Genomic DNA, 27,169 nt, shown 5'->3' with positions numbered 1-27,169 from the left:
GAGAAAACCCCAGGACGATGCTGTCCCCTGGGTGGTTGACACCAGTTGGGGAGCTGAGGGGGCTCTGCAGGCGGTGGTCCTACACCTCGGGATGGTTCCCGCACACAGTGTGTGCAGCAGCCCGAACTCACCAGATGTGCACTCGAAGATTTGTCCATTGTGCAGTGTGTAAGTTTTAACTCAAAGAATCAAAAAAGTTGCAACAGCGTACTCCAGGCAGTGACGCCTGTGGCAGATGCGTGTGCTGTGGAGAACATTGGCGGCGGAGTCTGTGCTGCACAGGTGCTCGCCGTAAAGTTCTCCCAGAGTCTCTGCACTTGAAAAAGTTCACACACAAACGCAGGGTGAAAGGGATTGAGCGTGTGTATTGACCTGGCAAGCTGGCGAGGGGAAAATCCATCACAGAAACTTCATAATATTTCCATGATCGTGGCTGTTCTAATAGTTGTGCAGGAGGAGATCAGTAACAGGAGTTGTGTATGTGAAGATGAATTGAAAGGAAGTTGCAGTAGCTGCTTTGGGCCTAGGCGGTCCTGGAATTACAACAAAAAGCTCCCCTCCCTGCAGATTTTTTCTGCAGCCCGTTTAGCTGATGACTGAGTTCCTCTCGCAGGAGGGTCAGCAGGAAGGGGCAGAAAGAGACATCGGAACCGGCTGGCAGCCCGGCCTCCTGAGCTCTGTGCCTCCTGGAGACTGGCGTCAGTTGTGTTGTGAAACGTTGGCCACTGCCGTTCGGGATGCCTGTGTGTGACCTCCTCCTGATCAGATGGCTCTGCGAGGCCCGCGTGAAGGGTTGGCCTGGCCGTCAGCCTCAGACCTTCCCGAGAGCCGCCGGCAGGGGCGTTTTCTGGCAAACGGTCCATGTATTTTGTATAAATAATCACAGCTTTTACAATTGGCATAATTCATAGGTTAATTCCTTATCACTTTGTTTGAATAAAATTTCTAGCAGATACTAGTTTTACAGTGATTTAATCCTTCTCCTAAAATATTCAGCCGAAAGTTCTACCTTGTTTTTTCTCTTTGATGTTTTCCTTGTAGGTTCGTTTTTATATACACTAGAATGTAAACAAGAGAGACAAATTGTCATATCTACGCTTTGTCATTACAAACTGTTTCAGGCTTCTAAACCCCTGAAAAATGAAACCAAACAATTGCTTTCCAAACTGAACATTTCACTGAATGTACTGTATCTTATGTAAGTCAGCTTTTATCTTGATTGGTTAATTTAAAAACTAGCCACGTCTTTCATTGTTGTTTGTGTTTTGTGCACGCCTAGAGGTGAGGGCTGTGTCTTTAAAACGGTCTCCTGGGCAGCACGCACACTGCGGTACCTGAGGTGAAGGAGGGTGTCCTCGCTGGGGGCCCTAGGGCTCCGAGGGCAGCAAGCTGTGTGCAGAGCACACCCTCTCCACCCTTGCCAAGAGGTAGAAGCGTTAGGTTAGCTTGTTTTTTCTTAAAAGTCTTACGCAGATGAAATTCATATGCCGTACAGTGCGTCTGCAAGATAAAAAGAATACAGTTCAGTGGATTTTCTTCTGCTGTGTTCACAGAGTTGTGCAGTCCGTCACCACAATCCACTGTGGAACGCTGCATCACCCCAGAGAGAAACCCCAGCCCCGTTGGCGGTCACCGTCCACGTCCCTCCCAGCCCCCACCCCAGCCACTGACAAGCACCTGTCTGCTTTCCTTCTCTGGTTTTTTGCCTCTTCTGAAAATTTCATAAAAGTGGGATCATAGAATATGGCTTTTTGTGACGGGCTTCTTTCGCTGAGCGTAATGCTTGCAAGGTTCGTCCCTATTGCAGCCTGTGTCATACCTTGTTGTGGCTGAATAGCGTCCCATTGTATAGATATGCCACATTTTATTTTGTTCACTCATCATGTGATGGACATTTGGGTTTGCACTTTTTGGCTGATACAAAGAAAGGTTCTGTGAACGATTGTGTACAAGTTTTCTGTGGACACATGTTCTCATTTCTCTTGGGGATACCCCCGGGACTGGAATCGCTAGGTTATGTGGCTACTCTGTGTTTAGTCTTTTGATGAGCCGCCAGCCTGTTTTCCAAGTAGCTATACCATGTGCTTTCCTACCAGCAGTGTATGAGGTTTCCAAATTCTCCACATCCTCGTCGGCACGTGTGACTGTCTGGTTGGTCGTAGCCGTCCCCGTGTGTGTGAAACAGTATCTCATTCTGTGGGGTCGTCACTTTTGTGATGGTGTCCTTTGTAGCACAGAATGTTTTGATTTTGATGAAGCCCAAATTATCTAATTTTTCTTTTGTCACTTGTACTTCTATTGTCATTCCTAAGAAGGCAGGCCTGGCCTAATGTCACAGAGGTTTACTCCTGTTTTCTTCTAAGGGTTTTATAGTTTTTTCACTTACATTTAGGTCTGTGATCCATTCTGAGTCAGTTTTTAAGGAAGGGACCCACCTTCTGTCCTTTTGAGTGTGGACGTCCAGTTATCCAGCTGTCCCTAGCACCATGTGTTGGAGAGACCACCTCTCCCACCAAATGGTCTCGGCACCTTGTTGAAAGTCAGCTGATCGTAAATGTAAGGGTTTGTTTCTGGGCACGCAGCCATGTTCCTGTTGATCTACATGTCTGTCCGTGTGCCAGTGCCACACTGTTTGGATTATGGTAGCTTTGCAGTAAGTTTTGAAATGAGAAGGTCTGAGTTTCTCCAGCTGTGCTATTCCATTTCCATATTGTTGTGTCTAGGATCAACTTGTCAAGTTTTGTTTTTAAAAAGAAAAAAGAAAAGAAAGAGAAAAGCCAGCTGTGACTTTCATAGCGCTGCACTGAGTCTGCAGAGCTTAGCTCTGAGGTTAGCATCGTGGAGCCTGGAAGGGCAGGGCAGGAGGCAGTGTGGCAGCCCACGTCCTTCCACCTCCTGTCAGTCTCAGGACAGGACAGTCCTGGTCTCCCCAGGGAGACCAGGGGATGCACTGGTTGGAGGGTGACATCTGGTGGCTGGACGGCCCTGGCACAGTCCCTACCTTTCAGAGCAGGACACCTGCCTCCACACAGTCAGACTTGACTCTCAGACAGTTTTCAGTGAAAGGGAACTTTGTTGTGGCCGGTTTCTTTGGGCTGATTTAGAAGGTCTGCTCACTCGTAACGAGCTGCCACTGTGGCCATGGGGGTCTGCCCTGCGTGGAGCAGGCTGGGGGCCGACCCTCGCGTTGTTTCTGTTTGACAGACAACATAGTTCCCATGGTCACCTGTCCCTTTCTCACCTCCAGGCAAGGCTTGAAATCTGCACCCTGAGGGACACCGTGGCTGCTCACCTGACGCCAGAGAGCAGGTGAGATGCTCCGTGGCCGTGCCGTGAGTGCTCCGAAAGCCCCTGTAGTAAAGCTCGTCGTACAGGCGTGAGGTCCCAGGTGAAGGTGACTGATCACAGCGAGCGCTTGTGACTGTGGTCTCATAGTTCATGTGCGATCAGTTGTTTTGTTAAAAGCACAAACCTACAGTGAGCCAAGGATTCCAGAGACTGCTCCTTTGTAGCACAGAAGGAAAAAAGGTTTAATGTAATTTCATGTTTCTCATTCACTGAGGTAAGTCTTAGTCTCATAAGCGGTGTAGCAGAGCATTGCATACTTCTTTTGAAAAGGAGAAAATAAGAATTGAGTCAGTCTATTCATCACGGACTCTGAAGGACAGTTCAAGCATCATGAGTATCAGCATAAGAGGAAGACCTTGTGGTTTCTCTGCAGAATTTTGTAGTGGAAATTTGGTGATAATTCTTAGCTGTTTTGAATGAAAGTCAGGATTTCCTATCATTGAAACATCAGTAGGTGAACTGAAACAGCACTACGTACAGAAGATTGTTTACCCCATTGGCAGTATTGCCTGGGAAGTGTTGGGTCCACAGGGGAACTGCTTAAACACGATGTGCGATGTACTTACCGTTCGTTTCCAGCTTTAGACGGTGTGCTCGTGCCATCATCCTGACTGTCATTGCTACAGCTGAAAACTTTTCCATTTTTTCCTAACACATGAGGTTATTAGCCTCTTACTTCTGTTCTGGCGGCTGACCGGGAGCCTTTCTGGTTCGTTCCCACCACTGCTGCTCTGCACAAGTGCTGAGTGATAGACACCAGAAAGCACCCGCCCAGGACCCATGGGTGAGGTGCTCTGCATGAGGACAGACCTGTGTTCTTTCCCACTGACTTGACCTTTCGTAGCCCAGCTTCCTCATCTGTGACAGGAAGATAATAATACTTTCTAGGCAAAGTTTTGGGGGAATTAAATGAGAAACTATGTCAAACCACCCAGTAAACTCTTGGTGGGGTCACCTTCATCCTCTTCTTCTTGGTCGTGATGTAAAAATAGAGAGCAGTGGCCTCACATTGCTCTTCATCGAATGAGAAGAGGTTTACAGGAAATCAGGTGACAGTGGAGGCGGCGGTAGAGACTTCTCTCCACGTCAGGGAAGAGGACTGAGTGCCCACAAGTTGTGACCTGTCCCCACCCCCCCATACCTGACCCACCAGGAACAGCTGGGCACCCTGCCAATTTCTGGGGCCCTGTTGGTACTTTGCTGTCTCTCTGTGTGTTGCTCTGATACCTGCCCCTAGTTTGAGAAACATTGCTCAGAAGTTTATTTCCTGGTCCACTGATGCAGACGTTTTTACGAAAAGAAAAAAATCAAAGGCCACTTTGAAGTCAAAATAATTACATTTATTTCTTTACTTTAGTCAATAGTCATAAAACAAAAAGAGATGAGAACTGTTCCTTAGTGAACAATACAAGTTATTACCAAATAATCTCCCCTAAAATGCTTTTCATTTGATTTAGTAACTTTTCTGGTACTTTCTACTTTAAAAAGTTAAACATACCAAATTGGTGGTTTTTAAATCCACCCCCTTTTCCGTATTTCATGAAATGAAATGATGTTGAATTACACACACACACACACACACACACACACACACACACCCTCTCCATTACAAATTTTAAATATGATAACAGCTAAATCCTCTTAAGACATGTTGTTATTGCAAGAGGTTGGCTGGAAATCAGGCCCTGCACAGGTCAATTCTAGAAGTACCCCCTTTGTATACTGTTGCACAAGATCATCCCTGTTTCTACTTAGCCCTCTTCCTCCCTTACCAGCTGTTTCATCTGTGTACTTCAGCTTTGTTTTGAAAGTAAAGACCTCCTTAAATTTAATGACTCCACACGAAGCTCTCACCTACCACGGTGAGTAGCACCCTTGTGTAAAAATCAGCTTCTCCTTTGCTTTTCAAGTTGTGTTTTATTTGCTGGTTGAATTCTTCTGGCCCAGCTCCTACAAACCCTCACTTTCACTTTCACTTTTCCCCCTGCTTCTACTGGGCTGTATGTTTCTCTGTATGTAAGATGCGCTTTTTCTGACGTTCCTCTTCCTGGTGGGGCCGGCGTGTCCCTGCCTGGGATGCTGTCTGTGTTCCAGATCCAGTTTCAAGCAGGCTCTGGAAGCCCTACCGCAGCTCTCGAGCGGAGCGGACAGAAAGTAAGTCTGGGTGCTGGTCTCAGGGACCTAAACTCCTCCTCTTCAGGTGGAGACTTGGCCTTGAGGAAGGCGGTACTCGGTGGCCCTCAGGTACACGTTGTTAGCTTGTCTCCCACGCGGCAGAAGGAGGTAAAACCTGGGTTTCATGACGATTCAGAAATTGGTTCTTTTACTGTTTTAAGTGACCGTACCAGTCCCTTAAACGTCCATAAGAAAGTTTATTTTGACTCACTCAGTAAACTATATTCTTATCTGAAATTTTTAAGAAAATACTTCGAGAACCGTAAAGGAGAGGACAGCATAGTAAAATGCAGGACTCACTGATTTTTCCTTCCAGTAGGTCAGCAGTGTACATTTTGTGCTCTATAATATGAAGTGTTAAGACTAAATTTGTAGACATGACATCATAAAGTTATATACGTTTCGCTAATATTGTATTAATGGTCTCAGCCTGACCTCAAACTTTGCTACTCACGTAACAGGAAATTCTGACCCGAGACAAAGTCTAGGCCAGGCAAAGGTCACGAGTGCCCGGGCTCCCCTCACCTGAGACAGCGGAAACACCGCCGGCCTGGGCCCCTTCCCCAGCCCGGCCGAGGTCCGCCCACCCTTGCAGCTGGCTGACAAGGCAGACAGTTACGGAGCCCTGACTGCGTGACACCCTCGGTGTGGCCTGGGGCAGCACAGAGGATGTTGTGGACACTCAGAGGGCAGAGGGAGCCTGTAGGGTGTGGACGGGGCTGGGAGGACGGGCGGCAGAGACCTTCCTAGTCTCCTGCTCCTCTCGCTGACTGCGTGGTTCAAATGCTGTCCATTCCTCTAGCATGAACATCATGAAAGATTGAAGCAGCCACGTATCGTTAACATGTGCAGCTAGTGCTCGCTAGGCTCAAAAGACCAGTGCTTTTGAGGGAGTCAGGAGCAGCAGACACCACAGTGAAGGCCAGGACGGGGGTGTTTCAGATCTGCGGGGAGCGCCGTGAAACCAGGAAGTAGTCTCTTGACCCCAGTAAGCTCGTTTCTTGGCTGCTTCCTCTGAGCCAGACGAGCTGTAAGGTCCCTTGTGGCCCCAGAATGATGCGGCTCTGTCTGGCCAGCACAGGGACCAGGCAGGTTATTGCTGGGGTTGGGACTGACCCTGGGTGTTCCTGTGCTGCATTCACCCCTTCAGTCCCCTTCTCCAGTGTTTGCAAAAGGCAGAAATGCAAAATAAGAGCAACAGAAAAGAGACCAGTAGTTGCCACGGGGTGGGGTGAGGGCAAAGGTGACGACAGACGGGCAGCACAGGAGGATTTGGAGGTGACGGGACTGCTCTGTCCCGACGGCGGGGGTCTTGAGGCTGCTGCGGTGCGTTTAGCAACGGGCACAGAGCTGATGCCAAAAAGAGTACATTTCAGTGTATGTGAAGTGTGTAAAATTAGAGGCTCAAATACCCAAACATCAGTCTGTTTGGGGGAGCATCTAACTAATCTAGGGGAAGGGGACAGAGGGCGATTTTATGTGTAAGGTGAAGACGTCTGCACGTGTATGTCCTTGCAGCTAGCTTCTTTGGTCGGCTTATTTCTGTCATTGAGTCCAGAATCCACAGATGAGTGACTTTCCTGGCCCAGGGAGGCACCGTGGGGCAGGGCGTGTGGGGGACCGGACCGGACCGGGTGAGCGTGTCTGGGTCCCGCCCGCCGCCCGCCCGTGGCTGTCAGCGCCTCTCCCCACAGGCTGCTGGAGTTGCTGCTGAGCCGGGTCAGGAGCGGCGTGCACCTGCAGCTCGCCTGCTTCCAGGCCGCCCCTCCGCCTGCCGTGAAGACGCAGGTGCCTTCCAGATGACGCGCTCCCCCGAACACCCACAGGTATATCTGGACGGAAAGCTCCGGTTAGGCTTGCGATCTCTCTCTCTTTCCATTCCCTTGAATTGGTAGCTTAGGAAGATGTTGGTATGTGTTATATTTCAACCAAAATGACCTGATATAAAACGTCCAAGCGGCATTTGCTTTGTCGCTTTTATTACGTTAGGCCCCGTATGACTTTCAAATGCCTTTTTAAAACACAGCGTTTTCTCTCGTAGCTGCATGCTGCATGGTGAAGGCTGCGGAAGACGGGGCGGCTCAGGCCTACACCGAAGCATCTTCCGGGGCCTCCTGCAGCTTCCAGGGCACCTGGGGCGGCGACGAGAGATTCATCGGGAAGTTACATGCGAGCATCTGGAGCTTCAGCTGTCCTAAATTGTGCAGCTGTGCTTAAAACCTTTATTTCATACAGATGGCTCCCGATTCAAGTAGACTTTTAGAAAAACGTGTGGTCTGAATAAAAAGGTGTGACATTTGGGCTGTGCTTTCTGTGGTCCTCCATCCGTGAGTTAACTGCTGCCGGTTTCTATGTTCACAGCGCTCGTGACATCGGGCCTCTTTTGTGTGACTCGCCCTGAACCTGACGTGAGCCTTGCGGCATCGTGCCTCCTGCCCCAGGACCCCCTTGCACGCGTGGGGAACGGTGGGCCCAGGCGCCTCGTCCGCGCTGTCCCTCTGGCACCTTCCGCGCCACTTCTGGCCCCTCGAGTGGCCTGCTTGGTGGCCGCGGGGGGTCTGCTCTGGTGGCATCTGTGTCACCAGGCGTGGGAGCTGCCGCTTACACCGTTACCAGAGCAGGTCAGGCTGCCGCGACCTCCTTCAGAGTCAGCTTCCCTGACCTGACTTCGTCACACCGTTTGCTTCAGAAAACTGAGTCAGGGTTTTAGATTTTCCCAGGGATGTCACAGAATCCCCTTTTCAACACTGGCATTAAGGTCTGTATTAATACGGGGAGCTCTGCGGTCCATCATGGCCATGTGCAGTGTCCATCGTTTGAAGTGAGTCCCTGTTGTGTTTGTGCATTTGTTGCTGTTGGGGGATGGGGCGTGGCAACTAGAAGGGAACGTTTCACCTTGTACAGATGTGCTGGATAAGCTTATTAAGAAATATACGGACTGTCGTCTGTCCTAAGCATGTTAACCATTGTATCTGCCACGGCTGAGAACTAAATTACAAAACTGCAATCCTGAGTGTTTGTGTTATTTTAAATATCTGATGCAGAGCCTTCAGCCAATAAAGAGTGTGTCTTTAATACGAGATGTAAGTTAGTTGACGTTTTTTCCCTAAGCATCTTCATTTCAGCATTTTCATTAGCTGTGTAACTTTTTATATGTCTAGTTGTAACCCTCACAATAAATATTGGGTTGGCCAAAAAGTTTGTTCGGAACTTTTGGGCCAACCCAGTGCTTAAATCCCGGTTTACCTTGTGTTTGTCTGATCGTTGTTGGAAAGCATTACCAGGGGTCCCGATGATTCGCCTCTTGTTGGGGGCCCCGCCCTGTCAGGCCCATAGGAGCCAAGACGAGGACTTCATGGCTCAGGGAAGCACAATAACACTTAAGCAGAAGAGGACCAGGGAAGCACTTCTGTGGCTCGGAATGGAGCGTCGGAGCATGAGAACCTCAAACCCAAAGGAGGGGGTTCACGGAGGACTTGCTGGAAGAACAGCTGCTTGGGCTACAGAAGACGGTTTAGTGGTTAAGAGGAGATTGCTGGCTGTAGTGAAGTTAGAAGAAAGCCGAGAGGCAAAAACAGGCGCCGAGAAGACACGAGGCGCCCAGAGGCCCTTGGGTCCAGCACAGCCACGTCGGCCTGGCCTTCAGCACCAGGAAGGTACTGGCAGTGGTCTGGGCTTGCCGAGACTCCCCGTATCTGTGTCCCGTGAAAGTGCATGTTCCAGACACGATTCCCTCGTCACAGACAAGCATCCCTGCGGTGGGCGCGGCACCCAAGTCACTGTCCTGTCCCCGTCCTTCATCCAGTTTTCTTGAAGGAGGAGAACTAAAGAGCTTGCACTTGCAACTCTGATTTGGTTCAAGACGGTGCTGGGTCTCTGTCCTGATCACGTGCTGTCAGGCGTGCAGCTGGTGGTTGTATGAGAGCCACAGTGTGTTTGAACCAGCTTTTACATCAAGATGAGGGTTCTAAAGTAAGAGTCAACTAGGTTTTACTTAATACGTGGTTAAAGTAATTGTCATAAAACTACCTACCAGTACTGTCGTGAAGGTGAATACGCTCTGCAATCTACAACATGGACTGAATGTCCGATACGCATAACACAGAGCATCAATTTCAGTGACTAGCTTTGCTTTGAACGCAGGTTGCATACTTGTTGTGTGTGAGGTTCATCGTGCTCTTTGTGCACTGATGTCACCTCAGTTTCTGCTCACCCACACTTTTCATTCAGTTTCGGTGTAGGTATCACTGGAAAGGCTTTTTGTGCCTGGCCAGGTGATAAATACATAACAAAAATGTTTTCCAAACAGGAGCTGGGTCCGCGGGTGTGCCTGTTGGTGAAAGCCAGGAGCGCCCCTCGACCGGCTGGCCCTGGAGCTGGCCGCACTGTCCTCCTCATTGTGGAACCATGACTGTCCCGGCTTGTGACTGTGGCCACTGTTGACCATTGTGCTGGTTTTCGTTGTTTCTGTCACGTTTTTCTCGAATTTCCCTTCCCGCCCTCCCTGCCTACAGACCTCCAGCTGGGCACCAGCAGCCCCTGAGAGCAGAGACCACTGCTGACTCTGATTGCCCGGGAGGCCCAGGGACTTGAGTGGGGCTGAGCCACAGCGGTCACGGAGCGACGGGATCATGGGAAGAACAGAGGCCGTCGGCAGGCGGGGCGGGGGTCCAGGGGATGAGTGCGGAGAGGTGGTGGCTGGGCTTGGCAGCTTCCTGGTTTCCTGAGTGACCAGAGAGCAACAGGGAAGGAGTCGGAGGAACTGGAGACTTGGCACCGACTGCCCACCGGCCACTGGGTCAGCCTGCAGGCCCCTCCTGGGCTCCGGGTGTCCGGTCAGTTCCGTCGGGTCGCCGCCTTTGCTGCTGCCCTTGCTGCGTTTTCTACGTAGTCTTCCCTCACCCCAGAGCCCCTCCACCCCAGCTCCACGGAGGGCCTTGCAGACGGGCTCAGGTTCGCCTGGAGTAAGTAAGGTCGCCCAGCCTGTGCCCAGCCTGTGCCCTCAGGTCCCTGCCTCGGCCGCTGCTGGAGCAGCCACCGCTCCATCCCTCCTTGGTCTGGCAGCTCCCTGAGAAGGGTGGGCGGAGGAGAGTGTCTGAGACCGTGATAGCCGCGTGAGGATTCTGGCTTGGAGGCCTCCTTCCCAGCTCTCGAGCCTTTGCACCGTCGACCTCAGTGCCCGGCTCCGTCGCTCTCTGCTTGAAGGATTGTCTCCTTTTCCCAGTTCTCAGTTCCTGACGTTGCTCTGGGTTGTGATGCCTTTTGGTTCCTAGTGCTGAATCGAATGTCTTTAGATTCTGGGAAGTTGTCTTGAATCGTTTCTTTGAATCTCCTCTGCCCCTGGTGTGTGTGGTTTTGTTGGTTTTTTCTCTTTGTTTTTAGTATTAGGATCTCCTATCCTGGACCTTTTTAAAATTTTAAAAATCTTTTCCCTCTTGTTTTCTCTTTGCCTTTATCCTACTTCCTGGGAAACTTTGACATTTACTGTCCAGCCTTCCTGTTGGGTTTTCCATTTCTGCTATGTTGATTTTAATGTATGAGTTTTTTGTCCCCTGAATATTCTTTTTTGTAGAGTCCTGTTTATTTCTTATTTCTCTGGGAATAATAATACACTTCTAGAAGTTTTTTTCTTTTTTCTTTTTTCATAGTCTCCAGTTTGCTGTATTCTTCTGTCTTATGCATTAGAAGAATAAACATCATAAGCTTTCTTCAGCTCTGTAGCAAGCTTGGATATCTACTTATATTTAGCAGTAGAGCACTATAAAGCTGGATTGGATCGTGAGCTCCCTGCGGTGGAAGGGGCTTATCAACTGTGGGCTTCAACCAGGGTGGTCTGGATGGGCCTTTTCATTGGGGAGTCCCCTAAATTGATACATTTAGGTCACTTCTCTGGGGCTGATCAGATTTCCCAGAGGGGGTTCTTCTGATCTCATGCCAAGTGGGTATGAGGTGCCTTCAGCGTCTGGAAGCAAGAGCAGGAAGAAGGCTGGGAGGTCACGTTTTCAGGGCAGCACCCCTGCTCTCACCTGGACCTGGTATCGCACAAGCTCCTGCATTTACCATCGCGGAGAAGGAAGCCCTGGCTCTGCTGAGGGGGACAGGTGAGGAGCCCTGGGAACATCTGCCTCTTTCTTATCAGCCTTTGAGCCGACCATTCAGTTTTAGCCCAACTTTATCCCCACTTTCAGGAGCTGCCACACCACAAGTTCTTGAGCCTTTGGGGCTCAGTTTTGCCATGTAGACTAGGCTGCATCCTTGCTTTTCATGCTGCCAGTTTAGGGTCTGACTTTTAGGTCAGCTACATCAGTTTCCACTCACTCATATCCTCGGCAGCTTTTAAACTCCTGTGGCTGTTTCGTCTCCTGTTCTCTTTTTTCTTTGCAGATATACATATATATTTATTTAATTGTATTATTAACTATCTCTGTATAACTACATCTGTACTGTTGTGTGCAGTAGATGGACTGTGTGCATGTACTGGGCATGGATGCTGTATGTACACACGTACACACACACACACACACACACACACACACAAATGCACTGTCATTTTCGTAGGGTTTTGGTTAGAGCTAAGGTTAATGTGCGGTTTTAGTCTGCCATCTGTAACTGAAAGTTCAGGTTAACTTTTTGTTTCTTTGTTTTGTTTGATCATAACACCAAACTCCCTACATGTGCATGGTCTTCAGGTTTGTTGCTCACAAGACATGATCATTTACTGCAACTTTCAAAAATTGAAAGGCATATTAGGGGAGAGGAGCCATGGCCTCCTGTTCTGATGACACCACTCCCCACCCCCAGGGGTGACAGTACCAAATCAGCCTTAGTGTGCAGAAAACACCTTTTATCCCATAATTAGAAATAAGCCTCACAATACAACGACGACAAAGTCTTACCAGAAAGTCAAACTTGAACCCCTAGATCTATCTACTTAATCCACAGGAAGCACAGGGACTAGAAGAGCATATCCATGGACAGCCAGCAGAGTCACTGCAGGCAGGCCGCGGGGACGTTACGGGCTCAGTTTCAGACACTGCAGTAAAAGGGAGAGTCATACAGATTGTTTGGTTTCCCAGTGCATATAACAGTTGTGTTTATACCATACTGTAAGTGTGCAATAGCATTATACCTAAAAAAAAAGTACATGCCTTAATTAAAAAATACTTTATTGCTAAAAATCACTAGCCATCATCTGAGCCTTCAGCGAGTCATAATCTTTTTGCTGGTGGAGGGTCTTGCCTTGCTTGGTGGTGGCTGCAGGCTGATCAGGGTGGTGGTCTCTGAAGGCTGGGGTGGCCGCGTCCATTTCTTAAAATAAGACAATGAAGTTTGCCACATGGACTGACTCTTCCTTTCACGGACGATTTCTCTGTAGCCTGCAATGTTGTTTGATAGCATTTTACCCACAGTAGAACTTCTTTCGAAATTGGAGTCCTCTCAAAATCTGCCACTGTTTTAGCAGCTAACTTTAGGCAGTGTTCTAAATCCTTTCTTAGAGTTTCAACAATCTTCACAGCATCTTTACCAGGAGTAAATTCTATCTCAAGAAACCACTTTCTTTGCTCATCCATAAGAAGCAACTCCTCATCTGTTCGAATTTTATCCTGAAATTACAGCAGTTCAGTCACATCTTAGACCCCACTTCTAATTCTGGTTCTCTTGCTGTTTCCACCACATCTGCAGTTCCTTCCTCCACTGAAGTCTTGAGCCCCGCAAGGTCATCCATGAGGGTTGGAATCCACTTCTTCCAAACTCCTGTTCATGTTGACATTTTGACCTCTTGCCATGAATCACAGATCCTTAATGGCATCTAGATTGCTGAATCCGTCCCAGAAGCTTTTCAGTTTCCTTTGCCCTGATCTAAGAGAGGAATCACTATCTACTGCAGCTGTAGCCTTGCGAAATGTATTTCTTAAATGGTAAGACTTGAAAGTCAGGATGGCTCCTTGATCCACGGGCTACAGGATGGATGTGTTAGCAGACATGAAAACAGCATGAACCTCATTGTACATCATAGCTCTTGGGTGATCAGGTACCTTGTCAGTGAGCAGTAATATTTGGAAAGGAATCTTACTTTCTGAGCGGTAGGTCTCAACGGTGGGCTTAAAATAGTCAGTAAACCATGCGGTAAACAGATGTGCTGTCATCCAGGCTTTGTTGTTCCATTTATAGAGCACAGGCAGAGTAGATTTAACATAGTTCTTAAGGGCCCTAGGATTTTCAGATGGTAAATGAGCATTGGTTTCACTTAAAAGTCACCAGCTGCAAGAGCCCCTAACGAGGGTCAGCCCGTCCTTTGAAACTTTGAAGCCAGGCATTGACTTCTCTTAAGGTTTGAAAGTCCTGGATGGCATCTTCTTCCAGTAGAAGGCTGTTTCTTCTGCGTTGAAGACTGTTGTTCAGTGGAGCTTCATGAATTATATCAGCTCGATCTTCTGGACAACTTGCTGCAGCTTCTCCATCAGCACTTCCTGCTTCATCTGGCACTTTTCTGTTATGGAGACGGCTTCTCTCCTTCAACCTCGGAACCAGCCTCTGCTGGCTTCACGCTTTTCTCCTGCAGCTTCCTCACCTTTCTCGGCCTTCATAGAATTGAGGAGAGTTGGGGCCTTGCTCTGGATTAGACTTGGCTTAAGGGAATGTTGTGGCCGGTTTGATCTTCTATCCAGACACTAAAACTTTCTCCGTATCAGTAGTAAGGCTGTCTCACTTTCTTACCATTCATGTGTTCACTGGAGGAGCACTTTTCATTTCCTTTAAGAACTTTTCCTTTGCCTTCACAACTTGGCTAACTGGCACAGGGGCCTTATCTCACCTTTCGACGTGCCTTCCTCACTAAGCTTAATAATTTAAAGTGAGAGACATACATCATTCTCTTCACTTCGGATATATTTGAAATTTTCCGTAGTAAAAATTTTTAAGGAGGACGGACATAGAAAGATAGCCACTGAATAACCCAGCTCATTTATACTAAAGTGTCATCAACTGAACAAGTACAGGTAATTGATAGCGAACCCTTTCATGACCGGAAAGAGATGACTGGAGAGTGAGTGGGCATCAGACGCCTGCAGGGGCCGAGAGGCGCCGTGAGGACCACTGTGTGGCTGCACGTCCTGCTGAACAGGAAGGTGCGGGCTGAGCTCTGCTAAGGCAGGTTTTCCTGGGTCGCGTCATGAGGAATCAGAGCTGCAGGCTTGTCTTAGCATAAGTAGGGCGGTGGTGGCTGCTGCTGTGGCGACAGGCATAGGTTCCAGCATATCGTTGTGGGTATACTTTCAAAGTAAGTCTCAGAAAAAGGATGATCTCTATAAAAGGAGGTGATTTTACGTAGAAAAATGAAAGTATTTCCCTTTCATTATGCACACTAGGAGTATTAGTATTTTAGGGGGTAATGATTATAGTCAGAGTAAAGCTTAATGTTGCAAAAGGTACTGAGTTCTGATTCTTCTCCTTGCTGGATGAAATCCTATCAGATGACACTCTTGCAGATAACAACCATAAACTACAGCCATAATTCATAAAGCAACAACCTGAAGGCACTAAGGAGTGAGCAGAGCAGGCAGAATCCACACTCATATTATCAGAGGTACATGGAGTGATTTCCCGTTTTTGTGGCTTTTAGCTGGGAACCAGGTGTAGTTGGCACACCCGGTGTGAAGAGGGTGACAAGGGGCGCCGGTGGGAAAACTGGTGTGTTTCTGCTCTTAGAAGATTGTATCCAGAAAAGTGCAGCTACTGGAGAGAGAGGGAGAATTTTAGAAAGGAAGGAACCAGAGAAGAGACCCCCAAATTCTGTTTGTCTAACTCTCTGGCCGACACCCCTGAACAGCAGCTGAATGAAGCAGAACAGTTCAGCTAAAGATGAAGATGAAAAGATGAAAAGCTGAGATGAAAGCTACCGGTCAAGAAACATGCAAAGACTGAGTTTGCAATTCAAGTCAAATCAACTGCATTTGGTTGCTGATCCAGATTATTAGCAGCTTATCTCCTAATGTCTAGAATTAACACCCAAAATCACCTGACACATGAAGAACACGGAAAATGGAGGACATTTTCAAGAGAACAGGAAAATCAACTGAGACCAACCTCAGTAGACCAATGGGTATCATCTAAAACGTAGAATAGAGAGGAGAATGTTTAGGATAAAGTGTTGGATGTAACCAGATAGTGTGACGTATGTTTAATCAGAGTTCTAGAAGGAGAACAAGTAAGAGGCAAAAAAGATAAAGAGCAACTCCAGTAGCGGCAGTAGAAAAACAAGCTGTCACAGGTGGGGCAGGTTTTGAATTCATTCTGACCTCACATCAGAAACTACAGACCCAGGAGAGAGTGAAATAGCCACGTCTGAAGTGACAGAAGGAAGAAACTGTCAACCAGACTTCTATGTCGAGTGAAAATATTCTTCCAGAATGAAAGCAAAATAAAGACATTTTCAGATAAAACGAAGAACGTGTTGCCAGCAGACCTGCACCATAAGAAATGATGAAGTTCTTCAAACTGAGAGGAGGTGACGTCTGATGGAGCCTCACGTCTTCAGAAATGGACAGAGAGCATCTGAGATGGTACATACACCTCAGCATTTGTACAGACACCTATGTGCATGATATAAATACGTCTCAGAGCTGAGGGATACAAAACTTTCTTTGCTTCTTTCTTCTCTAAAGATTCTTATGATATATGTGACATACTCGTAATATGTCTGATGTGGGTTTGTAACACCTACAGGTGTAACGTGAGAGAAGGGGGTATGGACATGTGATTGTAAGATTTCTACATGTTACATGAAATAATAATTGACTGCAAATGGACTGTGCAAAGGGGATAAATTATTATCCCACAACAATCAATAAGACAGTTACATAGAGAAGTATAGCTTAAAAAGCAATAGGAAAATTGTAACGGAAAAATTCAGTTACAATTTGAAGTATTTCATATTCAAATAATATTTAAAAGGCATGAAAGGAAGAACAGAAAACAGAACAGTAGAAAACAAACAACAGGATGGTTTACCCAAACAAAACCATAGCAACAGTTTCATCAAACATTATTGCACTAAACATTTCAATTAAAAGGCAGAGGATGTCAGAATGGATTGTAAACAGCATAAACCAACTATGCTATATACAAGAGATGCACTTTATATTTAAAGGCACAGTTAGGTTGAAAGTAACTGGATGGAAAAAATACACCATGCACACAGTTAAGCATAAAGAAGGCTGGCGTGGCTATATTAATATGAGATAAAGTAGGTGTTTCAAGACGAAAAGTGTCAGATGAAGAATTTTTCATAATTATAAAATGGTCAGAAAGATATAATTCTACATGTGTCTGGCCTAATAATAGAGCATTAAAATACATGAAGCAGAGATTGACAGAATTAAAGGGAGAAATGTGCGATTCCGTTATTCTCCTATTTGGAGAGTTTTAAACTCCTAGGCAATTGACACAACTAGACAAAAAAATCAGGAAAGACATAGGTTCTGAGTAATACTACTAGCTACCTTGATCTGAGCGACATTTATGAAACACTACACGGCAGCTGTAGGGTACACACTATTTCTTAAGTTCCATGGAACATTTGCCGGGATAGACTGACCATGGGGCTGTAAGACAAATCTAAAAATAATAGCATATAATCATACAGAGAATTAAATTGGAAGTCAACAAAATATTTAGAAAAGCTAAATATTTGGAAGTTAAACTAACACACTTCTAAATAACCTGAGTCGAGGAGGAAATCACCAGAGAATTTAGAAAATATTTTGAACTGAATGGAAAGTAAATAAATGGAATGAAACATTAAACATGAAAATTTGGGGGATGCAGCTAAAGGAACGCTTAGGGGAGAGTTACGGACTTCACATGCTTGTGTTAGATAAGAAAACAGATGTCAACTGCCGACCTAAGATCCCGTGGTAAGAAGGGAAAAGGAAGCCCCACGTGGTGGGATGAAGGACAGTAAGGGAGGGTTCTGAGCTGGCCGCTCCATGCAGCCTCCGGCTTCAGCTCTGCAGATGCTGGGAAAGCTCTTCACCCTTCGATGCATCTGTTTACTCATCTGTGTAGCAAGTGTTCGGGCTCAGATGACACACACGCTGCTCTAGATTTCTAGGTGCTTCCGAGGCTGAAAAGGAACAGAAGTGGGATGTTAACCATAGGTATGTACTGGCAGTTGCACAGTAAAGATGCTGAATAAATGAAGCCTCAAAACGCGATCACGTCTCCAAGCGTGAGATTGACTGGTTTGTGTTCTCTCAGCGCTCAGGAATGTATTCCAGGGACGTAGATGGGACACAAACATTGGCTCTGCCTCGTGCACAAGACCGTTGACTTATCTGCTGGTAACTTTGTGCTCGCAGTCACTGCAAACCAGGGGTAGGAGGTCCAAGTTGATTTCTGTTTGACTTGCTCCTGAGGCCCTTGGAAAATCATTGTCTTTGTTCTTTGGGTCTATTTCCCTTTATGAGTTGTCTGCATTATTTTTAAGATTTAATCAGACACTCGGCAAAGTGAAATGTTTTCTGCCTCAAAATAAATTCTGATAAGACAGGCACAAGGAGCATCTCTAATATGCCCCCAGCTCTCTTTAAATAAGGTTCTTTCTTAAAGTTACTGGATTCCTAAAATAACAATTTAGAATATGGCTCTGATGTCCAGGAGGAAGCACATCACTGAAATCTCAGACTTTAATAGATCGCCATCCTTCTGAGTAGTACTGGACCGTCTCAAGTTAAGTTCTCCAGACCGGCTCCCAAGAGGCCGCCCCGTCAGACACCCCAGGCAGCTACGCGGGGCAGTTCTGGACATGTGGGGTTCAGCGGGCTGCCTGGGCCTGCGCTCCTCCAGATGCCAATTCGGGGGTGTGGCCAGAACAGGACGTGATGAGCAGAGTATCTGGAGGAGAACGCACACTGGAGTGAAACACCTCCAGTTTGCCAACTGGCAGCATTAACATATTTTTTGGCAAAAATGCCAGAGAAGCAATGCTCATAACTTGAATTTAATCACAAGGAAACACGAAACAAGCACAACTAAGGGACATTACACAAAATCCCAAACTAATCGTCTCCAGAGGGTCGAGTCACAGAAGACGACCAGGCGCTGTCCCAGGTTAGAGACCCGACAGTTACCTGTGATGCATGGTCCTGGATGGGATCCTGAACCGGGAAAAGGACATCAGCGGACACTTGGTGACGTTTGAATAAGATCTGCAGATGCGTTAATAATTAATCCTATCAGTGTGAATTTCCTGGTTTGGGTCATTGTGCAGTGATTAATATTTGGAGAAGTTGGGTGAAGAGAAAGAATACGCAAATTCTTTATACTATTTTTGAAACTTTTTTGTAAGTCTTAAATTATTTAAAAGTGAAAAATTGTGTTTTAATTTTTTAAAAAGAAAAATACAGAAAACTTTCAAATCAGTGTATATTGGTGAGGAATTAAAAAAACAGTAGAAACAATTAATTTGGGGGGAGGTGAAGCACAAAAAAGAGAAAATGGAAAATGTGAACACGAAGGTAAGTATATTTTTAAATGAATTGACACAATGTCACAAACGAATGTTTTCAGATAAAATAGAACCTCAGATTAGAACAACAATAACTGCGTCTGTATGGTATTTCTGGGTCCTAAAGGATCAAGATTCATAAAGGTTGAAAGCAAAAGAATGCCAGGCCAAAAAAAAATGCCATGAAAATATTGATGAAAAAGAAAGCTAGTAGTGCTAATTTGTTATCAAATGACACTCTAAGGCAAAATGTGCTCAGGAATAAAAATAACTACTACATAGTGATAAAAGTAATAGTTTGCCAGGAAGATAAAATAGTTCTAAATTTAGGTCCACTTAATAATATAACCTCAAGGTATATAATTTTTAAATTGCTGAAATCCAAAATCAGATTGGTAGATTTTTAACACATTTTTTTCCAGTATTAATGGATTAAGTAGGCAAAATAATTATCAAATTTAAAGAAAATTTGAAAAGCACAATTAGAAGACAATCTGGCAGAAATGTATAGAAGCTTACATTCATTAATTAGAGAATTGGCCACATAGTAGCCACAGAGCCTCAAGAAATAAACAATCAGTGTCAAGTTCCCTAACCACAATAAAAGTTTATTATAGAAATCGGTAATGAGAAGATAACTTTTAAAACCCCATACATGTGTGAGAATTCTAGAACAGATTTCTGAAGAACATATTGGTCAAAGAAGAAGCCATCACAAAATTAGAAAAAAATCGAGAGCTGAATACTAATGAAAAATTTTACACCGAAGTGTGAGATGCAGCTGAAGAAAAACTTTAGGAGGAAGACATACCGAACATGAGCTAAGCGTCAAACTCAGAAGGTAAAAGGAAGAAGTTACTGATCCCAAAGAAAACAGAAACAGATACAACGGGGACGGCCAGGTCCAAAGGCAGGACAGAGACAGGCCAGGTGGACGGCGTGAGAAGCAGAGACAGAGCCCGGAAAGAAGGAGGAAACAGGAAACATAAACCGCTTTCTAAAACGAGGCGATTCTGTGATCAAACTGAGCCCCTGGCCCTGGATTTGATGGTCAATGGGGAGGGCGGACATCCAAGCCAGCAAGATCCTAACGGCCCCTCCAACCGGTCCTGTCACTTCACACAGAACCTCCATCCTCGTCAGAAGAGAGACCGTTGTGAGGAGAAGGCGGCTGGGGGGTCTTTGAGGCCCATCACCTCAGCGTCACAGCGCCAGGGCACAGCAGGAAACCCTCCACGGTGGGGAGGGGGGGAGTGCATGGTGTGTTACCTGCACTGACCGTGTGAATGACACTTGCAGGCTCCTCATCAGAACCTCTGAAAACTGCCTGTGTGTCTCCGGACATATGGAGACACAGGTGAGGTGTGCTTCCCACACTGTCCCCGTCACCGGCTTCTCCAGCTCCCTCCCGCTGATTAAAAGGATGTGGGCACCAACGCCCAGCCACTCGCCTACCTTCTGACGTCAGTATGCGCAGCGTCCACGGGCCGGGGGCCCAGGCACTGGGTGACCCTGGTCACACGGTCTGAGCATCTGCCCTCCCAGACTCGGCGCCCTGACCTCGGGCACCTTGATCGCCTGGAGCACTTACCCTTTGTCAGTCTTGTTCTGAGTTCACACGTAAGCATTTATTCTCTTCTTCCCCAACTCCCTGACATTTCTGTTTGAGTTTGAAGAAATCATATGTACTACTCAGGACCCCCAGGGCTGTGAGCAAGAAAGCCACGGAGGGATGGGATCATGTCAGACAGGAAGACGGGCAGGTCCAGGACAGGACTCCTGGGTCATGGGTTGGGGCAAGTGCAGGACACAGGGGACCCAGCAGGCGCAGGGGCTCCGGGGCCAAGGCGACAGGAAGGGATTGCACCGAAGTCTACTTTTTAGAAAACGTGTTCAAACTTAGTCATTTAGCTGCTCCGTGTCCTAGAATTTCTGGGGTCCCTGACCCGACCCGAGCGTTGCTCTGAGCACCTGTGCTGTTGCCACACACTTATCCCCAGAACGGACTCCCCTCTACTTTGCCTTCCTCCCTGCAGGGATCTTGTTTCATTAAATCCACGTCCATGGACCCAAAGGGCTCCAGCCAGGCTTCCGGTGTAAATTCCCGGATTCTGAGCCTCTCCTCCAACCTCAACCTGGTCGGGTGGGGCCCGGCCGGCCTTTGAGACGGCTTCTCACCTGGATACACGATTCTGCCTGCGAGGCTGGGGCGTCCCCAGGAGCAGGGGGCCAAAGCCCCGGAATCAGCCTCACCAGCCGGGCCCCTCCCCCCGTGTCCACCTCCGCGTTTTACAACAGGGGCTGGGGGAGGGGCTTGGCCAAGAGAAGACCCTGGTTTTCCCTTCCCCGCTTTCAAGGAGACCCTAGAGAAGAGCGGCGTCTGCGGAACAGGGGGTGCGGGGGGCAGCCGGCTGAGCGGGGGTGAAGATCGCCCTTCAGCCCAGACCGTCTAACGGCCTCTGGTGTGTGGTTCCCTCCAGCTGAGCCCGAGGCGAGGGCTGAGGCCCCGCTCATCCACCCTGGCGGACCTCATTCCTTCATTTCGGGGAGCCTCTGTGTCACTTCACTTGTGAGAAGATCCCAACACAACTTCATTCAGAAAATGAAAAGTTTCTTTACAAAAATAGATGATACGTTTGCTCCTTCACGTACAGGTGAGACTCAAGTGCTTCGGGATATCTTTAAAACATCAAGATGCAGCACAGTCGTTAGCGGGAAGGTTCCCCTGGAAGTCAGGGGCTTCGGGAACCAGGAATCAAGGGTCCGCATCTGGGCCCAGAGCCCGGAGCATCCCTGCCCTGGGCCTGGGTGGCAGCGGGTCCCGCACCCGCTCGGTCCCGCACCTCAGATGCCAAGACGCCCAGAAGACCCGGTCACATCAGCTCTGTTCTCGTCGATGTGAGTTTTCCCACCTGAGCCGGGAAATACGGAGAAGAACAGAAATGGGCTTGGAAACTTGGAGCAGCTGCTTCCCTGGGCTGTGACCCCGCAGGAGCCCCGGCCTCCAGCTGCCCTTCCTGCCACCAGAGGTGAGCCTGCCCCTTCAGTCATTTTTGCACCTTTGGGCAGCCCGTCTCTCCCCAGCCACTGGTGGGGAGGCGCCGTCCAGGGTGGAAGCTACCGGCTTCTTCCCCGAGGGCCACATCAAGGGGGCTTGTTCTCGCTCCATCCCTGGGGCTTGTTCTCTTGGGATGGGTGTACGCAAGCTCCTCCGGCTGCCGGACCTGCATAGAAAGCCACGTTTCTACAGGCCTGGGGCCTCGTTCTGGTCACTGACGACACGTGTGTAAGATCCTGACATCAGGGGAACCGGGCGCCGGCTGTGGACTCCCCGAACCGTCTTTGCCATCTTCCTGAAGCCTAAAATTATTTCAGAAGAAGTAGTTCGGGGGCAATTTGAGGACCATGTTCTCAACATGCCAGAAGTTCGAGTCCCCCACCCCCGCCCCCCACCACCACCTAAAGGGGCTCAGAGGGTGCCCGGAGAGCGAAGGACGGGGGTGGGGAAGGTGGTGGAGTGCTGAGAGCTTCAGGAACAGGACGGCACCTGCCCGGTTCACCGCCCCGCTACCCAGCCCCACTGTGGCTCCGGAGGTGGAGGGCACCGGGAGGCCTGGCGGGAGCTGCGGTGAGGGCGACCTTGCCCTTGACCTGAGCCACGTTCCTCCAGCCTCGCTGCTGAGTCTGTTCTGCACCCTCCTCCTTCCAGGCTCCCACGAGGTGGGCTTGCTGCGGCCCGCACCCCCAGGAGCCCACAGCCCTGTCTCCCCGAGGCCTCCATGGTAGCAGTTACCCTGGTGTGTGCGGCGTGTGGGCCCCGCCGGACGCCCAGCTGGTGCCCAGGCCGACCACCAGTCCTGTCCTGCCCCCTCCTGTCCACGTCCCGGATGCTGCCTCAGCCGTCACCTCTGCCCCAGGCCACGCGCTCAGCCTTCTCTGTGCCAGGCATCCCTGCCTTCTCTGTATTGGTCCTCAGGCACGGCTTCCCCTCACCCTCTAAGCTTTAACTAAAAATGACCGTCTTCCTCCCTCCCAGCCTCAGGTCTACCCGTAGCTGTGCCCCAAGCCCGGCCTCGCCTGCTCCCGGGGGCTTCCCAAGACGGCTGCCCGCACCTGGGTCTCTGTCCAATGGCGCTTGTCTCTGCATCCCAGGCCCCGGCCCAGCCCACTGAATGCCGTCTCCGGGCGTCCCCCACGCTGTTCTGCCTGTGAAACCCTGTTCAGACTCATGCGTGTAGAGATTCTCTTTCTAAGGAGCGGACTTAGCCCTGAGAGCACAGCCGGGAACAGCGCCCTTCTGCTTCTGCACTCGGAAACACCGTCACAGGTGTGTCTGTCCCAGTGTCTAGGCTGCCCCACTGCCCAGACGTGTGAGCGGCTCTCGCCGCACGAGGGAGACGGCAGCGCCCCACGATGTGGTCCAGGCCCGCTCCCCCGCCCTCACCCCACACGTGAGCTGTGTCGCAGCGTCCGCGCCCAGGGGCCCCCACCCCCTGCCCCAGGCCCAGCGAGCTCCTGCTTCCCTCCCAGGCGCCTGTTCCTCACACTCTTGGTCCCTCCAGCCGGGTATCCTTTCTCTGCGCTCTCCAATTCTCTGTGGTTCACCTACCATGTTGCAATAGTTTTCTGTCTTTGCTAGACCTCGAGGTCCCAGAAAGCAAGAATTCTACTGTTTTCGTCTCTGACTCTAGTTTCTGTTACTCTCGTATCTGGCACATTGGCACTAAGTCTTTAAATTAATATACTGATGAATGATGCTTGTCTTCAAGTATGTGAAGGGCTATCACGTACAAGATGTATTGAACTTATTTTTAGCCTAAACGGGTAGGTTTAATGAGCGGAAACTAGAGGAGGACTAATCCTGCCAAAGACAGTGGGTAAACATCTTTAGTACTGAAGCCAATTGCCTATCCAGCATTTCTTACCAAATCAAAGTCTCCCTCCAGAATGAGGGGCAAAATTAAAATATAGGCGTTTCCAGATAAACAGCAGCTGAGGCGATTCTTCCAGCAAACAGAAGCCGAGAGAACGCACAGCAGACCTACATTACAAGAAATGCTAGAGGAAATTCTTCAATCAAAAGGAAGATGCCAGGTGGAAATTATCTACACACACACACACACACACACACACACACACACACACTCAAGAACCCTGCACATTTTCAAAATGAGAATATGCATCAAAGACATTTTTCTTATTTTTGATTGCTTTAAAAGACTGTCTAAACCAAAAGTAGGAAAAGGTAATACGGGGTTTTGTAACATGTAGAAGAAGATTTATGACGGGAGCACCAGATGGGAAGGAGGAAACGGTAACGTACCCTCTTACACTGAGGGATGGCCGTGTGTCGTGACCCAGAATCCACGTCTGGGTGGGAGGGACGCAGCAGGCACTCAGCCCCTGAGTCTCGGCCTCTGCTGCGTCCTGGCCACGGCCTGGCCCTGTGCTCCCCTCAGCTTCGCCCGAGCCCCTGGCCCATCTGGGACCTTGGTGACCTTGTCCGAGCCAAGGGCCTCAGGCCTCTGCGCTCCAGCCAAACCCTTGGCATCATTCTTGGCTGTTCTTTCCTCTCTTGCACCCACATCTGCTCTACTGGTAAATACCGTTAAGTCTACCTTTAAAATATGTCCACAACCTGCCCCCACTGGCACCCTCCCTTCCACCCTGTCCACCCTCGCCTGGACCCTGCGGGGGCCTCCTGGCCACTCTGTACAGTAGGGAGCCTGTCGGTTTGCTCAGTGGTTGTGGGTTCAGTCACCGAGATTTGGGGCCTCCCTCATTTTCCTCATCTGTAAAGTGAGGGGGCTCGCTGACCTCCAAGCTTCCTTTTTTAATAAAAACAGTCTCTAGGAAGATGGCACGGGTCTGCTAGGGCCGCCGCCAATAACTAAGTTCCACAGTCGGGGAGGCTTAAACACACAGGAAGGTTGCTTCCACTCAGTCCTGGAGGCTGGACGGCCGGGACCAAGGTGTCGGCCGGGTGATCCCTCCCGAGGCCTCTCTCCTGGGCCTGGGGATGCCACCTCCTCCCCATGACTGCGGGTGGTGTCATCCTGTGTGTGTCCTGTTGTCTGTGTCCTCATCGCCTCTTTGAGGACACCAGTCCTGTGGGATTAGGACCTCACCCTAGTGACCCCATCTTACCTAAACACCTCCTTACAGGCCCCGTCTTCAAACACAGCACCTCCTGAGGTAGTGCAGCGTACGAATTTTGGGGGGACAAGTTCATCCCCTGACGGGTGATATCGGTGCAGCCTGGGGTGCGGCCGTGTGACCGCCGGACCACCAGAGGTGGCCGAGGAGAGGGGCGATTTTGAAAACAACATTTCAACGATGAGAAGGTGGTTTCGAGATTGCTGTGCTGTGCTTCTGACTCTGTTTGTTAGAAGATTTTCCACTAAACCTCCCTGTGAAAATGGGGGGATTTTTTCCTCCCATTGTTTTGCTGCCAGATCACAACCCGAACAGGTGAGTGGAACGTGGGCGTCGCCCAGACGGCGTGGCTGGCAGGTGTCGCTGCTCGCCGAGGTGGCTGTTTTCAGTGAACTCTTTCATCTGGTTTATTTTCTTTCACTCCAGTTTAAATATAGACACGAACCCGAGATGTCACTTCAAAGGCAGCTTAGTCTTTGGGGCTGCTTGGACTGGGAGATTCCGGTGGAGTCTGCCTTCCAGGGAGAGGAGGCCAGCCTCCAGCCCCCGGTCCCCAGCCCTGCTGCCCCCAGCCCCCTGGCTCCCAGACACCCCGCCCCCAGCCCCCGGCCCCCAGCCCGGGCCTGTGTCTGGGCCTCCGCTGGCGCTGCATTCTTGGAATGTGGCCCGGCCTCCCCAAGGATGCAGAAACCGTCCACCCATCTCTGGGGCAGTTCACTCGCGTCAACCCTCATCAATGCAGTCCTGTCCCCGCAGAGTGGGAACTGGGACCTCTGGACCGTGGATCTGGTTCCTGGGGAAACGGCCGACCTCAGCAAGAGTCCCCAGGACACAGGGGTCACTGCGCCCCGCACGCCTGCTGCGTGCTGACCCGTCTTCCAAGGCACCGCTGGCTGCACGCCATCCCCGGACACCTGCTGCTTGCACGGCCCAGCCCGAGAAGGCGGCCCAGGTTTCCACCCTGAAATGGGGCCCCTCCCCGCGGGCGCCCTCGGGTTTCCCCAGCGTCTCCCGGGCCGCACAGCCCCCCGCCAGTGTTCCACTAGGGGCTTCTTATTTCTTGTAAAAGACGAGATTAGAGTAACCACGAGGCCTATTCCCACCTCGTCTCATAAACACAACAGGGAAATGCCAGTGACACACAAGCCGTCCTCAAACCACTTGTTTTGAGCTGAGTGGAAACACTACTTCCTTCCCCTGAGTCAGGCCGGGTGCTCGCGCTCGCTGCCGAGCCGGCCAAACGCGGCTCCATCACTGTTTCCACTGAGACGCTCGCCTTCCCAGGGCCATCAGGGGGCGGGGTTGTTTTGCGTGTGTCTGTCCTGTGCGTTTGTGAAGACCGCGTCAGTCACAAAGTAGAGGCTGGAAGAGGTGAGCTCCACCTCTTCAGCCACCGTCCCCGTCCCCGGTGCCGCCGCTCAGGACAGGCTGGGGGTGATGCCGTGTCCACGCCCGCACAAGCCACGGAAGGCCAGGGACCCGGGCAGGCAGCCGCCAGGGGACAAAAGTGGAGCCTTCCTCTTGTCACTCAAATCTGCGTGCCCTCACGCCCCACGGCTAACTTGTATCTGCTCTAGAATTTTCTAGGTGCCGCAGCTAAAACAATCCCTCCCCTGCCTGGGCCCCTCCCCCAGCCCCACGGAGGGCATCCAGATCTCCGTCCTGCTGAGTGGCATGGGGGCTGGGCTGGGGGGAGGAGCTGTAGCTCTGGAGGGCAGGCAGGCGCCAGGTCCTGGGAATCAGGTGGAGAGGGATTGGAAGCCCAGGCCCAGAGCCGGAACGGGCCGGCCCACACAAGATCGGAACCTGGGGCAGGAGTTAAGGGACAGGTTCCAAATATTTCCATTAAAAATGTGCCTTGGTGCTGAGCCCGTGGAGACCTCTGGACGCCCACGTGACCCCAGTGTCCATGGCCCCCGCCCGCTGTCCCGTCCATGAAGGGCTAGACCTGCTGTAGACCACCGCCCCAGCTTCCTGATGCGT

At 49.7% G+C, this 27,169-nt stretch overlaps 1 protein-coding gene across 6 annotated transcripts in view; it reads left to right on the top strand.

Annotated features, from left to right (window-relative positions):
- EXOC2 (exocyst complex component 2) overlaps positions 1–9,881 on the top strand; it is a 157,393-nt gene extending 147,512 nt beyond the window's left edge. The window contains exons 23-26 of one of the 6 annotated variants that reach the window (XM_079932892.1): positions 3,248–3,309; positions 5,443–5,502; positions 7,218–7,349; positions 7,565–9,881. In XM_079932892.1, coding sequence (XP_079789018.1) covers positions 3,248–3,309; positions 5,443–5,502; positions 7,218–7,326 — 231 coding nt within the window. In that variant the 3' untranslated portion in view covers positions 7,327–7,349; positions 7,565–9,881. The remainder of the gene's footprint in view (positions 1–3,247; positions 3,310–5,442; positions 5,503–7,217; positions 7,350–7,564) is intronic. The other 5 variants (XM_079932890.1, XM_079932889.1, XM_079932887.1 and 2 more) reach the window with 5 other exon arrangements.
- Positions 9,882–27,169: the final 17,288 nt, after the last annotated feature.

This window comes from Stenella coeruleoalba (assembly GCF_951394435.1).
Source record: "Stenella coeruleoalba genome assembly, chromosome: 10".
Classification (NCBI taxonomy): Eukaryota; Metazoa; Chordata; class Mammalia; order Artiodactyla; family Delphinidae; genus Stenella; species Stenella coeruleoalba.
This window is presented reverse-complemented; position numbering and strand designations above follow the sequence as displayed.